This window comes from Bos grunniens, chromosome 8, assembly GCF_055505025.1.
Source record: "Bos grunniens cultivar Pamir isolate PY7600 chromosome 8, Bosgru_T2T1.0, whole genome shotgun sequence".
Lineage (NCBI taxonomy): Eukaryota > Metazoa > Chordata > Mammalia > Artiodactyla > Bovidae > Bos > Bos grunniens.
The window spans coordinates 37,691,953-37,707,447 of NC_141172.1; the positions used below are offsets into that span (position 1 = coordinate 37,691,953).

Genomic DNA, 15,495 nt, shown 5'->3' on the forward strand with positions numbered 1-15,495 from the left:
TCACAATGGCCTATAACGCTCTGCATCATCAGTGCACGTCCCTATGCCTCACCCCCAACCTTGTCTCTGACATATTTCTTAATATCCTCTTTACTCATTTTACTCCAGCCACACTGACTTTCCACTCTTCTACTATACTGGTGTCACAGCATTCAGTTCCTTCCTCAGAACCTTTGGACTTGGCATCACCCTTACCTGAAAAAAAATCCAATCCAAGATGGCGGAGTAAGGACGTGCGCTCATCTTCTGCGAGAACTCCAAAATTACAACTCACTGCTGAACAACCATTGACAGGATAATGCTGGATCCCACCAAAAAAAGATACCCCATGTCCAAGGGCAAAGGCAAAGACCCAGCAAGACGGTAGGACGGGCGAAACTGCATTTAGAATCAAAACCCATACCTACCAGAGACACTCAGAGGACTCAAACAAAACCTTGTGCGCACCAGAAGATGCCACAGAGACTGAGCCAGATCTGCCTTTGAGTGTCTGAGTGGCTCCTGCGGAAGTATGAGTCAGCAGTGGCCTTCCGCAAGTGCAGGGGCTCTGGGTGCAGCAGACCTGGGTATGGCATAAGCCCTCTTAGAGAAGGACACCATTAACCCCACGGTACAGCCGCCAGAACTTACACAGGACTGGAGAAAAAGACTCGTGGAGGGCACAGACAAAACCTTGTGTGCGCTAGGAGAAAGGAGCATGACGCCACAAGAGATAGACCCAGATGTGCCCGTGAGTGTCCTGGAGTCTCTGGCAGAGTTGTCGGTTGACGGTGGCCTGCTGCAGGGTCGGGGCACTGAGTGCCGCAGTGTATCGCCATTATCTTCATTTCTTCCACCATAGTTTGGCCTCAGGTCAAACATCAGGGAGGGAACACAGTCCCAAAACAGAAAATTGGAGTAAGGATTTACAGAGCATGACCCTGCACATCAGAACAAGACCCAGTTTCCCCCAGTCAGTCTCTAACATCAGGAAGCTTCCATAAGCCCCTTATCCATCAGAGGGCAGACAGAAGGAAAACCACAATCACAGAAAACTAATCAAACTGATCACATAGCCTTGTCTAACTCAATGAAACTATGAGCCATGCCGTGGAGGGGCACCCAAGACAGACAGGTCATGGTGGAAAGTTCTGAAAAAACATGGTCCAATGGCGAAGGGAATGGTAAACCACTTCAGTATTCTTGCCTTGAGAACCCCATGAACAGTATGAAAAGGCAAAAAGATAGGACACTGAAAGAGGAACTCCCCAAGTCAGCAGGTGCCCAATATGCTACTGGAGAACACTGGAGAAATAACTCCAGAAACAATGAAAAGACAAAGCCAAGGCAAAAACAACACACAGTTATGGATGTGACTGGTGATGGAAGTAAAGTCCAATGCTCTAAAGGACAATATTGCACAGGAACCTAGAATGTTAGGTCCAATCAAGGTAAATTGGAAGTGGTCAAACAGAAGATGGCAGTAGCGAATATCGACATTTTAGGAATCAGTGAACTAAAATGGGACTGGAATGGGTGAATTTAACTCAGATGACCATTAAATCTACTACTGTGGACAAAAATCCCTTAGAAGAAATGGAGTAGCCCTTGTTGTCAACAATAGAGTCTGAAATGCATTTCTTGGGTGAAACCTCAAAAACGACAGAATGATCTCTGTTCGTTTCCAAGGTAAACCATTCAGTATCACAGTAAGCCAAGTCTATGCCCCAACCAGTAATGCTGAAGAAGCTGAACGGTTCTATAAAGTGAAACTGAAAGTCACTCAGTCGTGTCTGACTCTTTGCGACCCCATCAACCATTCATGGAATTCTCCAGACCAGAATACTGGAGTGGGTAGCCTTTCCCTTCTCCAAGGGATCTTTCCAACCCAGGGAGCAAACCCAGGTCCCCCGCATTGCAGGCGGATTCTTTACCAGCTGAGCCACAAGAGAGGCCCAAGAACAGTGGAGTGGGTAGCCTAGCCCTTCTCCAGGGGATCTTTTGGACAGGAATCAAACCAGGGTCTCCCACATCACAGGCAGATTCTTTACCAACTGAGCTATCAGGGAACGGTTCTATGAAAACCTACAAGACCTTCTAGAACTAACACTCCCCAAAAAATGTCCTTTTCATTATAGGGCACTGGAATACAAAAGTAGGGAGTCAAGAGATTACCTGGAGTAACAGGCAAATTTAGCCCTGGAGAACAAAATGAAGCAGGGCAAAGGCTAAGAGAGTTTTGCCGAGAGAACGCACTGGTCATAGCAAACACCCTCTTACAACAACACAAGAGAAGACTCTACACATGGACATCACCAGATGGTCAATACTGAAATCAGACTGATTATATTCTTTGCAGCCAAAGATAAGAGAAGTTCTATACAGTCAGCAAAACAAGATGGGGAGCTGACTGGCTCAGATCATGAACTTCTTATTGCCAAATTTAGACTTAAAGGAAGTAGGGAAAACCACTAGACCATTCAGGTATGACCTAAATTAAACCCCTTATAATTATACAGTGGAAGTGACAAATAGGTTCAAGGGATTAGATCTGATATTCAGAGTCCCTGAAGAACTATGGCCGGAGGTTCATGACATTGTACAGGAGGCAGGGATCAAGACCATCCCCAAGAAAAAGAAATGCAAAAAGGCAAAATGGTTGTCTGAGGAGGCCTTACAATAGCTGTGAAAACAAGAGAAGCAAAAGGCAAAGGAGAAAAGGAAAGATATACCCAGTTCCAAAGAATAGCAAGGAGAGAAAAGAAAGCCCTCCTCAGTGATCAATGCAAAGAAATAGAGGAAAACAATAGAATGGGAAGGACTAGAGATCTCTTCGAGATCTTTCTCTTTGAGAAAATCAGAGATACCAAGGGAACATTTCATGCAAAGATGGGCACAATAAAGGACAGAAATGGTATGACCCTAACAGAAGCACGAGATATTAACAGGTGGCAACAACACACATAAGAACTCTACAGAAAAGATCTTCATGACCCAGATAACCATGATGGTGTGATCACCCACCTGGAGCCAGACATCCTGGAATGCGAAGTCAAGTGGGCCTGAGAAAGCATCACTGCGAACAAAGCTAGTGGAGGTGATGGAATTCCAGTTGAGCTATTTCAAATCCTGAAAGATGATGCTGTGAAAGTGCTGCACTCAATATGCCAGCAAATTTGGAACTCTACAGTGGCCATAGGACTGGAAAAGGTCACTTTTCATTCCAATCTCAAAGAAAGAAAATGTCAAAGCATGTTCAAACTACCGCACAATTGCACTCATCTCACAGGCTACCAAAGTAATGCTCAAAATTCTCCAAGCCAGGCTTCAACAGTACATGAACTATGGACTTCCAGATGTTCAAGCCGGATTTAGAAAAGGCAGAGGAACCAGAGATTAAATTGCCAACAGCCGCTGGATCATCGAAAAAGCAGAGTTCCAGAAAAACATCTACATCTGCTTTATTGACTATGCCACAGTCGTTGACTGTATGAATCACAACAAACTGTGGAAAATTCTTCAAGAGATGGGAATACCAGACCACCTTACCTGCCTCCTGAGAAATCTGTATGCAGATCAAGAAGCAAAAGTTAGAATTGAACATGGGACAACAGTTCAGTTTAGTCGCTCAGTTGTGTCCAACTCTTTGCGACCCCATGGACTACAGCACAATAGGCTTCCCTGACCATCACCAACTCCAAGAGCTTACACAAACTCATGTCCATCGAGTCAGTGATTCCATCTAACCATCTCATCCTCTGTCATCCCCTTCTCCTCCTGCCTTCATTCTTTCCCAGCCATCAGGGTCTTATCAAGTGAGTCAGATCTTCACATTAGGTTGCCAAAGTATTGCAGTTTCAGCTTCAGCATCAGTCCATCCAATGAATATCAGGACTGATTTCCTTCAGGATGGACTGATTTGATTTCCATACTGTCAAAGGGATTCTCAAGAGTCTTCTCCAACACCACAGTTCAAAAGCATCAATTCTTTGGCGCTTAACTTTCTTTATAGTACAACTCTCACATCCATAAAAGACTACTAGAAAAACCATAGCTTTGACTAGATGGACCTTTGTTGGCAAAGTAATGTTTCTGCTTTTTAATATGTTGTCTAAGTTGGTCATAGCTTTTCTTCCAATGAGCAAGCATCTTTTAATTTCATGGCTGCAGTCACCATCTGCAGTGATTTTGGAAACCAAAAAAAATAAAGTCTTTCACTGTTTTCATTGTTTCCCCATCTATTTGCCATGAAGTGATGGGACCAGATGCCATGATCTGTTTTCTGAATGTTGAGTTTTAAGCCAACTTTTTCACTGTTTTTGGACTGTGTTGGTGGAGAAGGCTCTTGAGAGTCCCTCAGACTGCAAGTAGATCAAACCAGTCAATCCTCAAGGAAATCAGTTGTGAAGATTCATCCAAAGTACTGATGCTGAAGCTGAAGCTCCAATACTTTGGGTACCTGATGCCAAGAGCTGACTCATTGGAAAAGACCCTGATGGCTGGGAAAGATTGAAGGCAGGAGAAAGGGACGACAGAGGATGAGATGGTTGGACGGCATCACCGACTAGATGGACATGAGTTTGAGCAGCCTCCTGAAGTTGGTGAAGGACAGGGAAGCCAATGTATTGCAGTCCATGGGGTTGCAAAGTGTTGGACACGACTGAGCAACAGAACTGAAGTTACCTGAAATGTTCTTCTCTCAGATACCTACGTGGCTTGGTCACTTAGTTCTTTAAGGTCTGTGCTGAAATGCAACCTCCCTAAGGAGGCTTTCTCCAACCATCTTTAGCTAAAATAACAATGCCACACGAACATTCCCTGACAGCCTTACTCTGCTCTTCTCCATGGCACTCATTATATTGACATATGGATATGTTTGCTGCCTGTCTCCCCTCACCAAAGCAGAAGCTTCATGCAGGCAGGAACTGTTTCTGTGTACTGCTGACATCCTGGCACCAGTGTCTGGCAGAGTAAGTATTTAAATTTTATTTTACTGTGTTTGCATCAAAACTTTTCAAACTTTGCTAGTAGTGCCTGTATAGTGGGAAGTTAAACAGGGACTCAAGGCTTCTAGAAATGTATATTCTCCAGCTTTCATGGATTGGCACTAGAGACTCCCAACAAGTAGTTCCACTTTAGGTCTACGTTCCATTTCACTAGGATCTGAAGTAAGAGGAGGGGAATCCAGTCACTAAAATCTCTTCCACTACACTGACCATCAGCACTGAACTCCTTCCTCTCCATCTCACCTCAAGGTCCTCTTTTCTCACAGGAAAGTCAGGGGTCCCTGTAATACTGTGCCATAACTTGCACAAAAGGTTTTGGGGTTGTAGTCAACCCAGGCTTACTACATTTCAGTCTTAGAACCAGCCCACACCAAATCTCTTCAGAGTGCAGGTGATAACCAGAAAAGAAAGCCTTCTCAATCACAGACTTGAATCTTATAGAAGCTTTTATTTCAGTGATTAAAAGATGCAGTAAATGGAAACTATACTGATTGACATTAAGCATGCACCTCTACTGATGCTGCTGTTAGTTTCTGACTGGCCCTAATCTTAATTTTTTTTATTTGGGAACATCGTTATTTTGGACCCTGATATACAGGGTAAGTTAATTTCTTCCTTGTGGCAATTTAGTATGAAAATTATGTTCACTGGCTAGATACCTTTAACTAAAGGCTGCTAGACTCTCAGGCAACTTGTACTACTTTGAGACCATACTTTAGATAAATAAGTGAATCACAGACTAAAGGAGAGAGATAATCTAGAAAGCTGAAATGTAGTGTATGAATATTCCATACATTTTTTCCAGTACTGAGAGTCAAACACTAGATAAGGAGGCAAACACTAGATAAGGCGGCCTATAGTGAAGAACCAAATTACTCTTCCCCCACCGTTGCCCTTTCTGAGACACGCAAAGATGTTTACTGATCTCAAAAATCTGAAATAAATCCACACAAATAACAGATTACCTATCCCTGGTGGCTCAGTCGGTAAAGAATCCGCCTGGAATGTGGAAGACCTGGGTTCGATCCCTGGGTTGGAAAGATCCCCAGGAGAAGCCAATGGCAACCCATTCCAGTATTCTCGCCTGGAGAATCCCCATGGACACAGAAGCCTGGTGGGCTGCAGTCCATGGGGTTGCAAAGAGTCAGACATGACTGAAAAACTAAAAGCACACACACGTGGTCCCACTACCAAATTATAGATCACATCAATATAAATATACATTGGGAACAAGGAGTTCAACTGGCTATATATAATACTGCACAGTAATTTAAGTTCCGGCAAGCTGCAGATTACCCAATAATTAAAGAAAGACCCTTTATAAGGTAGCACTTCCACTACCACCCCTGCCCAGCTTTAATGAGATACAATTCGCATAAACACTGTTTAAGATGTACAACATGTTGATTTGATGCCCTTATACATTGCAAAAAGATTACCACCAGTCTTAGCTAACACATGCATCATGTTACATAATTACCATTTCTTTTTTTGTAGAGAAAAAACTGAAAATCTACTCTCATCTAAGCAACTTTCAAGCATATAATACAGTATTATCAACTATAATCACCATGCTGTACATGAACTTATTCAGTTTACAGCTTGAAGTTTACGCTCTCCTATCAACATCTCCCCTTTTCCACCACTCCCTAGCCCCTCATATCCACCATTCTAGTATGTTTCTATCCATTTCGCTTTTTCAGATTGCATATATGTAAGTGATATATACATAATTTCTCTTTGACTTATTTCACTTAGCATAATGCCTTCTAGGTCCTTCCATATATGCTGCAAATAGTTTAAGATGTCCTTTCTCACGGCTAAACAATATTCCATTATGCATATAAACTACATCTTCTTTATCCATTCATCCATTGACAGATACTTAGGTTACTTCCACATCTTGGCTATTATGAATAACGTACTATTTTTCTAATATAATTTGGGCTGGGTATAATAAAAAAGCATTTAATTAACCTTAACTTTTATAACCCTAATACAATTTTTTCTGATTTTAAGTTGTAATTTAATATCATCACATTTTTAAAGTTACATGTCAACATTTAAAAATCTTCAAATTATTAAAACTTGAAAAAAGTATGTGTTATGCATAGGACAGATATCTTAAATTATTTTTAAAATGCTTACTAAACATCTTTGTGCAAAACATAAATACAAAATAAGATTACTTATAAATTAACATAATATTGTAAATCAATTATACTTCAATTTAAAATAAATTAAGATCACTTGTGCTCTCCAGAAACTTACAATCCAGTTGGAAAAATAAACCAAGTGTGAAAAACTACACTACAAACAGTACTGTTCATCAAAAACAATGAACTCAATGAATAACAGTGTTCATCAAAAACAATTATAGTAAATAAAGAATGACTCAGAGCACGATTTCAACAGAAGCTAAGGTTTGGGTAATATTCTGATAGGCAGAGACAGGGCAAGAGAGCATTCCAAGAGAGGAAAGTCTCTGATATTAAACCAAGGAGTTTTTGAACTTCATCCTTTAACCAACAGTGAACCCTAAATGACTTCCAAGCAGTGGGTTTATAAGGAAGGCTCTTTGGAGGCATTAACAAAATAGGGTTGAAAGCGTGAGAAATGAGAGAGCTGGAAAAAATACAGGTACAAATTGTTGGGTTAACCAAAAAGTTTGTTTGAGTTTTTCCATGACATCTTAACCACACACCTGATTGAATATCTGTCTCATTGTTTTCCATTATTAGTACACAGCAAAAAGAGGATAAGTTTTCACTCAGGGTGCTCAAAGACAATTTATTATATTTCATAAGTCCAGTAATTCTACCTATTTCACCTTTTTATTAGCAGTGATAACTCACAAAATTTTCATTTATATTAACATACTAGCATCTTTGAACATAATGTTTTTCTCTCACATACAATATGTCCCCTTAATCCTTTTCATACGCTGCCTATTGATACTATCTTTTTCACAGAAAGTGTTCATATATTTAAAATAATCAATGACCTGAAAATTAAGATAAGATTAATTTAGAATTACAGCATTCTAAAGTATCATTCTGTGGTTCACAGAGACTTTTATAGTCACAGTTAAGTAGTATATTAAAGGAATAATTCTAGGCTCTCTGATACAGTACAAAACACAATTTATCTCCTACAACCCCCATGTCAATCATAAATCATAATGTGCTTTAAACAGCAGCTTCATCTTCAAAGCTGAAATCAGTCCTTTTACAATACCCTTGCCAGAAATACATCAACTGCTCCATCAAGTAACTCGCATCTCTAGCACCTCAATCTAACAGACATACCAAAACTTTTTGGAGTCCCCTTTTTTGGTTCCAAAATATATGAATGATCTCTGTTGTAAATTCAAGTAGTTTAAAACTCCTAAGTAGAATCACTAAGTAGAGAAAGCAAATTTACACCAACACGTTACAATGAAAATGAGTCACACCCTCACACTAAAAATGAAATCAAAAGCAAAATGACTATCGACAGAAACTCTTAGTTATCAACACATCTAAAAAGCACTCTACTACACTTCTCAAATTTGAAGTCAGGAAAGAATTTTGAAGAGATATGACTGTAACACTCGGATCCCAAACAGCTACATACGGTATACAACAGTCACTATAAGAGGTACATAAAAGCTCACTAGAAGACCCACAAAATACACACGTTATTCTTAGAGATTTTATTTTACTGTTTTCATAGCCTCATGTCTAATCAACACTTTCCAGGCAGCTATTCTTTTAGACATTAAAATAAATAAAAAAATTAACAGCCAGACTATTAAATGCACGTTCCTCCCACAAGGCTAGTTTTCTCTTTTTAAAAATGCATTCCTCCTAAGTGAATTTAACTTACTAAAAGAGCCCTAACAAAATTTTAAGAAAGCAAATTGTATTATATCCTCACATCTTTTTGAGCATGTTTTTCCATGTCTCTAAATGCCCTCAAGCTGCTTTTAAGACCTCAAATTCCATAAAACCCTTCTTCAGATCTTCAAAATTCTCTTTATTCTGTAAAATTACTTGCATATACAATGTCTCCAAAATCAAAGCTTTCATGTTCTCATGCAAACATTTTAAACCCATTCACTCTAAATTACATAGGAACGACTGATAGCTACTCAATTTAGCTAGAGGTATTTTCACTTTAAAAGAAGTTTGTTAACTTAACTTACATAGGTTTAACTTACATAGTTTAAGTTTAGAAATTTAAAAAATCAAAACAAACACTGGAGTCTGGCACCTGTTTCCCCATTCACCCAGTTATAAACTTTAAAATCATCTCATCCGATACTTGATTTCTAAAGTGACGATGATGTCAAGAGTTCATAGCTAACCGTAAGTCAACTTACAGTACCATGGAGCCTCCTCGAACGTATTCCTGAATTTCCTTTCACATACTTCTGAACCCATACACCCTGTACAACCTAAATTTTTGCACAATCTTAATGATAGTGGCCCCGGCAATCTATGAGCACCATTGGAATTTGAAGGAAAGGGGTATGACCAGTTTTACGTTGACCAGGACTGCCGTAGATTTGTTTAGTATCTAAGTCCAAAAGCAAAACAAAACACACACAAAAAACCCTGATATTCTCAATATTCACAATATCCCTAAGACAGTCAAGGAACATTTTTGTTTCTTTTACAGATAAATAAAGTAGTCTACAGGCTTCTGGTCTATTCTTCCTTCATATTAAGTTTATGCTGTGTACTGCACTTAGTCACTGTCATGTCTGACAGTGACCCCATGGACTGCAGCCCACCAGGCTTTTCTGTCCATGGGGATTCTCCAGGCAAGAATATTAAGAATGGGTTGCCATGCCCTCCTCCAGGGGATTTTCCCAACCTAGGGATCACACCCACATCTCCTGCATTGCAGGTGGATTCTTTACCAACTGAGCCACCTGGGAAGCCCAAGAATACTAATGTGGGTAGCCTTTCCCTTCCCCAGGTGATCTTCCCAACCCAGGAATCGAACCGGAGTCTCCAGCATTGCCAGACGATTCTCTACCAACTGAGCTATGAGGGAAGCCCATATTAAGTTTCAGTTTAGTTCAGCCACTCAGTCGAGTCAGACTCTTAGCGACCCCATGAATTACAGCACGCCAGGCCTCCCTGTCCATCACCAACTCCCGGAGTTCACTGAGACTCACATCCATCGAGTCAGTGATGCCATCCAGCCATCTCATCCTCTGTCATCCCCTTCTCCTCCTACTCCCAATCCTTCCCAGCATCAGAGTCTTTTCCAATGAGTCAACTCTTCACATGAGGTGGCCAAAGTACTGGAGTTTCAGCTTTAGCATCATTCCCTCCAAAGAACACCCAGGACTGATCTCCTTCAGAATGGACTGGTTGGATCTCCTTGCAGTCCAAGGGACTCTCAAGAGTCTTCTCCAACACCACAGTTCAAAAGCATCAATTCTTCGGCGCTCAGCTTTCTTCACAGTCCAACTCTCATATCCATACATGACCAATGGAAAAACCACAGCCTTGACTAGACAGACCTTTGTTGGCAAAGTAATGTCTCTGTTTTTGAATATGCTATCTAAGTTGGTCATAACTTTCCTTCCAAGGAGTAAGCGTCTTTTAATTTCACGGCTGCAATCACCTAAAATTAAGTTGTGTTAGTCGCTCAGTCCTGTCTGACTCTCTGTGACTCAATGAACTACAGTCTGCCAGGCTCTACTGTCCATGGAATCCTCCAGGCAAGAATAGTGGAGTGGGTAGCCATTCCCTCCTCCAGGGGATTTTCCTGACCCAGGGATCGAATCCGAGTCTCCTGCATTGCAGGCAGATTCTTCACCGTCTAAGCCACCAGGCGTTGGGTGATAAAATTAAGTTAGGCCTGTCCTTTATGGAGTTAAGGAAAGTTGTATTTCAGGCTTTACAGTTTGTTACATTAGAGTGAAATTATGAACTAAAGTTAAGAAGGCAATTTAAAATTCACCTAATTTTTTTATATGCCTTAAAAATAATATATACAAACAAAAAAAGAAATTACTCAAGTGGTATACATGATGTAAATGAATTAGTATCTCATTTAAGAACCAGATGATATGCAATACATAAAAACATGCAATCAAGCACCAGACAGAAGTGTCACATTGCTGTTTTGTGACAACAAAACAACACAAAGCCCTGTTTTGTTCTGAGACGTATTTAAAAATTAACCAAAACTTAATGGCAAACACTATAATTTAAAACCTAATTATTACAGTCATATAAAAGATACCAGAAATACCTAAATCTCATCATTACTTTTACCAGGGCTGTGTGTGAGGATAGTCAAAGCATAGACAGGCATTCAAATAGTCACACAGATGTGACAGTTTTAACTAATTTGATTAAACCCAGTATTTCACATGTATCTAACAAAGCTAAGATCAAAACCTATTTCCACCTGGTAAAAATCAGCTTTCAAGGCATAACAACTTCACTCTGACATACACTAGCACCGCCTTCTCTTGGGAAGGTGGGGGAAAATTTTTATACTCTATTCTGTTGCTTATAAACAGACCTGTAGCAGCGTTCAAGGAAAATAAGGAAACCCACCAGCTATTTTTTAAGTTATTCTTTCAACCACTCACTAATTAGATACAAGAAATAAAAAAGCACGATTCACAGAAAGCAAAAACAGAACACTGGTTCAAGCGCTTCCCAAATCTTATTACTTCCAGGTGCGAATACCAAGAGGCAAGCGGAGAGATTGAGTCCCACTTCCGCTCCTACTAACCCCTCTATAACTCTCTACAGAAGAGTCCAAGAGCTGCAGAGAAAATAACTGACCTAAAAGTGGAGAGATGTTAGGGTAAGGCGAGGAATTGGGTTACCAGACCTTCAGTATTAACAAAAAAAAAAAAAAAAAAAACTCTGGCTGTAGTTGTAGAAATGTTATCACCGCATGTCAAGTCTGGCACTGACTGGGTAAAGCCCAACAGGCTTTCCCCAACTTCAAAACAATGGTCTTTAAAGCAAGGTAGGACTAGGAACACAACAGCGGCCAGATTCCTAGTTGTGGAAAGTTTAACCAAATTTGTTCCTCGGCGAAAGGGGGAAGAGAGAGGAAGGAAAATCTGGGCTCGGCCGAAGGAGCGCGTGGGGTCCGCACTGTGCGCGGCCGCCGGCCCAACGCAGGGAGGTGCAGGGATTTGGGGCAGCAGCGACGGCATCCCCCCCGGAGCCCTGGCCAGAGGACGTGTCCAGATCCGGGGGTTCGCGCAACCAAGGAGGTGGAACAAGGAGGGCGAAGACGAGTGGGTCTGGTGCGAAGGGGCAGGGGTCCCAGGCTCTGGGTGGAAGTTGGGGGCGGGATGGTGCCGGGAAGCCGGGAGGAAGAGGCGAGAGGCTCTACTTACCCGACTGTACCAGATGCTGAGGCGAGCTGGGGCCAGTACGGCGAAGAAAGTCCTCTGGGGGTCGGACTGAACGTGGAAAGGCGCCTCGGCCGGGCTCCCCAAAGGGCAGAGCAGCCTCTTGGGCCAGCCGCTCAGGAAATACATGGTCCGCGCGGAGCCTCAGACGCCGCGGCGCCAGGCGGCCCCCGGCCCCGTCCGTCACACTCAGCGGCCCAGGGTCGGACGCCCGTCTCCCACACCGCCACCGGCCGAGTCGGCGGCGGCGCCGGTGGCAGCTCCGGGCATCTGCCCTCTGGCCGGGCCGGGCCAGGCCGACACAACGCTAAGTGACGAAGGCACCCCAGAGCAGACGGGGCCCAGTGTGGGGGTAGGAGGGGGAGGGAGAGTCTGGATGGAGAGGGGGCGGGAGGAGCTGGAAGTCCCGCCCCGGCCCTGGCCCCGCCCCTTCCTCGGGCCGCACTGGCGTCACCACGCAGCGCCGCGTGTGTCTTGCCTGTGAGGGCTGCTGCGCGCGTGCGTACTGGAGATAATTTTCACTCCCCTCTGCTGTCTGAAACTCCGCCTTGGGCTTCAGCTCAACACGCATGCGCCTAGCCCTGCTCTGGCTCCTCTGCGCCTCACAGTTGCTAAGTAGGCTGTATAGTCAAGGCTAGCAGGCAGGACTAATGCCTGAGACTCGGCGACAAGTGGGCCGAGCCGGCAAGACGCAGCTACTCGGAGACTAGTAGCTGGGACCGCCCCTTGCCTGGCCAAATTTAACTTTCCTTCCCTGATTGGTGAAGTCTCTGGCGGGGGTGGGTCCGGAGCTGCATCGTCTGGGTCGCGGGGCACGTGCAGAGGAGGGCTACTCACGTGACGTTTGGTGCTCCAATTCCTGTCCTGGCCTGTGGGCCGCGGTCTCTGTGCAGGGTTGTGGGGTCCCTTGTCCAGTGAACCCTTGTTGTATGCCAAGGTCTGCAGTGAAAGCTGGTGGTGAAGTCCCTGCCCTCATGGAGTTTACACGCTAGAGGGGGCCTTTATTTCAATTCATAAATAAACCACTTGCCGTGAAAGTGCCTTAATCCTGTTCTCTATCCTAAAGGAATCCTAAATATAGTGTATATTTTTTAATTCGGTTTGCAATCTTGTGTGCATTTACCAGCCATAATGTTAGATAAGGCAAGGCTTTCTCTTTTGCACTCTCAGTAGAGTATGTGATTTAATTTTGGAACTGGAACCGACTGTAGCGATTCTGTAGTTCGATGTTTAACTTTTTGGACCCCAGGGATCACCTTAACAATAAGAGTTTATTTAAGCGTTGACCCTGGGATTACCTCTGAAAAGAAGGATGCAGGAGTGGCGAGGGAATGTTGAGTAGGGGAAAGGGGTTCTGGATTAAAAGACTTTCCTCTCATTATCTGTGTCTTTGTACAGTCTGAAATTTTCCCTGTGTTTCAATTAAAAGTTTTTTTTTAAGAGCCCAAGTTTTTTTTTTTTTTTTTTTTTTTTAAGTTAACTCACATGAATAAATAAACAGCAAGAAAGGAAACTAACTTAATCCATATCAGATGTAGTATTGTAGCTGGTACTCATAGCAAAATATGTAACTTTCCATAATTTTCCTAAACATTCACTGCATTCCCCAGAAGGTGATCAAAGAATCCAGGATTCCTCAAAGCAAAGTTTAAACTGCCTCACCACTCACCAGCCTCTTGTGGCCAGACTGTGTCTCCTTCCTGGTGTTTTTTTCCCAACAAACAGCATAGCAGTCTGGAACATATTAAATAGTAAGGATAGTAAACTGAAAATATTTGTCAAAGGAAGATTTGGATGAAACCCTGATCCAACTAAACTGCACCATTAGACAAATAAAGAGGCCCAGCGCAGTTTCTTGACTTGCTAATATAAAATTGTAGAAAAATAACACAGTTGCATCATACAGTCATCTAACATTCTCAGATTCAGTTATGCATTTGGCAGAGAGAGAGAGGAAATTAAAGTTAAGTTACAGGGCACCAGTTCCACTTGAAAATTTCCTGAGGGTGTATTTCTCCCAGCTCTCCTTCAGAGGGTCTTTGTTCTCACGTGCCTCCAAAATGTCAGCATTTAACTGCACTCACACACAGTTTAAAGAATTTGTAAGTACTTTTCATTGCACTCAGTTTTAACTTTACTAGCTGATTTATTATCTAATTTCCCTAACACACTCCTTTGTAGCATTTAAGGTTTGAAAATATTTTCAAATGCATGACTTGATTTGTTCCGTAGCCAATCTTCAAGGTAGGTAATATTGGTGTGATGTTAACAGGACCAGAGTGGTGGACATGCCTAAAGTCACCAGTTCTGAAAAAAACTGGTCTTCCTTCTACAGATCTATTGATTTCTAGATTGAACTGACCTGTGGTAGTTGCTCCAGGCAGTGAGATCCTGTAGGCCTTTCTCCCTGTCCAGGGAGAAGTAAAATATCTGACTCTCTCCACAACCCCTTACTTAAGAGTCCCCCCCTCCATTGTGATAGAAACCCTATGAATGGGATTTTCAAACTTTCAGATATCATAGTCTAACATTAATCTGTAAAATACACTAGCAATTCCTATGCTCTGGATATACCTTCTCTTCCTTTCTGCACATCACCGTCACTTTCAAGTCAAACTTATTGAACTCTATTCTGAGCTAAGACTAAAGTGTAAGGGAAATCTAATAGGTACAAGGTTTCATGTATCAAACTAATGGACTCTTTTTAATTACAAGCAATAGTGTTGGGGCACAGGAACAGAGGTACATTTATAAATTGTTGCTGGAAGAATAGTTGGTGAAATTTTTCTAAAGAGTAGCTGGTGTGCTGTGTGCTTAGTCGCTCAGCTGTGTCCTACTCTGCAACCCCATGGACTGTAGCCTGCCAGGCTTCTCTGTCCATTAAGATTGTCCAGTCAAGAACACTGGAGTGGGTTGTCATACCTTTCTCCAGAGGATCTTCCCAAACCAGGGATAGAGCCCAGGTCTCCCACATAGCAGGCAGATTCTTTACGGTCTGAGCCACCAGGGAAGCTCAAAGAGTAGCTGGTATTACATTTTTAAAAAGAGAGAGAGAGAGAGCTTAAAGATATGTTACCTTTGGAACCAACAATTTCTTTTCCTTTAGTGATTTTTTTAAGAAATAAA

General features: G+C 42.3%; 1 protein-coding gene across 11 annotated transcripts in view; it reads right to left on the reverse strand.

Annotated features, from left to right (window-relative positions):
* Positions 1–12,826, reverse strand: part of RIC1 (RIC1 partner of RAB6A GEF complex) — a 146,050-nt gene extending 133,224 nt beyond the window's left edge. For 4 of the 11 annotated variants that reach the window (XM_086415198.1, XM_086415203.1, XM_086415197.1 and 1 more), the window contains exon 1: positions 12,355–12,815. In XM_086415198.1, coding sequence (XP_086271324.1) covers positions 12,355–12,498 — 144 coding nt within the window. In that variant the 5' untranslated portion in view covers positions 12,499–12,815. Of the gene's footprint in view, positions 1–12,354 lie in introns of all 11 variants that reach the window. The other 7 variants (XM_086415201.1, XM_086415200.1, XM_086415196.1 and 4 more) reach the window with 5 other exon arrangements.
* Between the last annotated feature and the right edge of the window lie 2,669 nt (positions 12,827–15,495).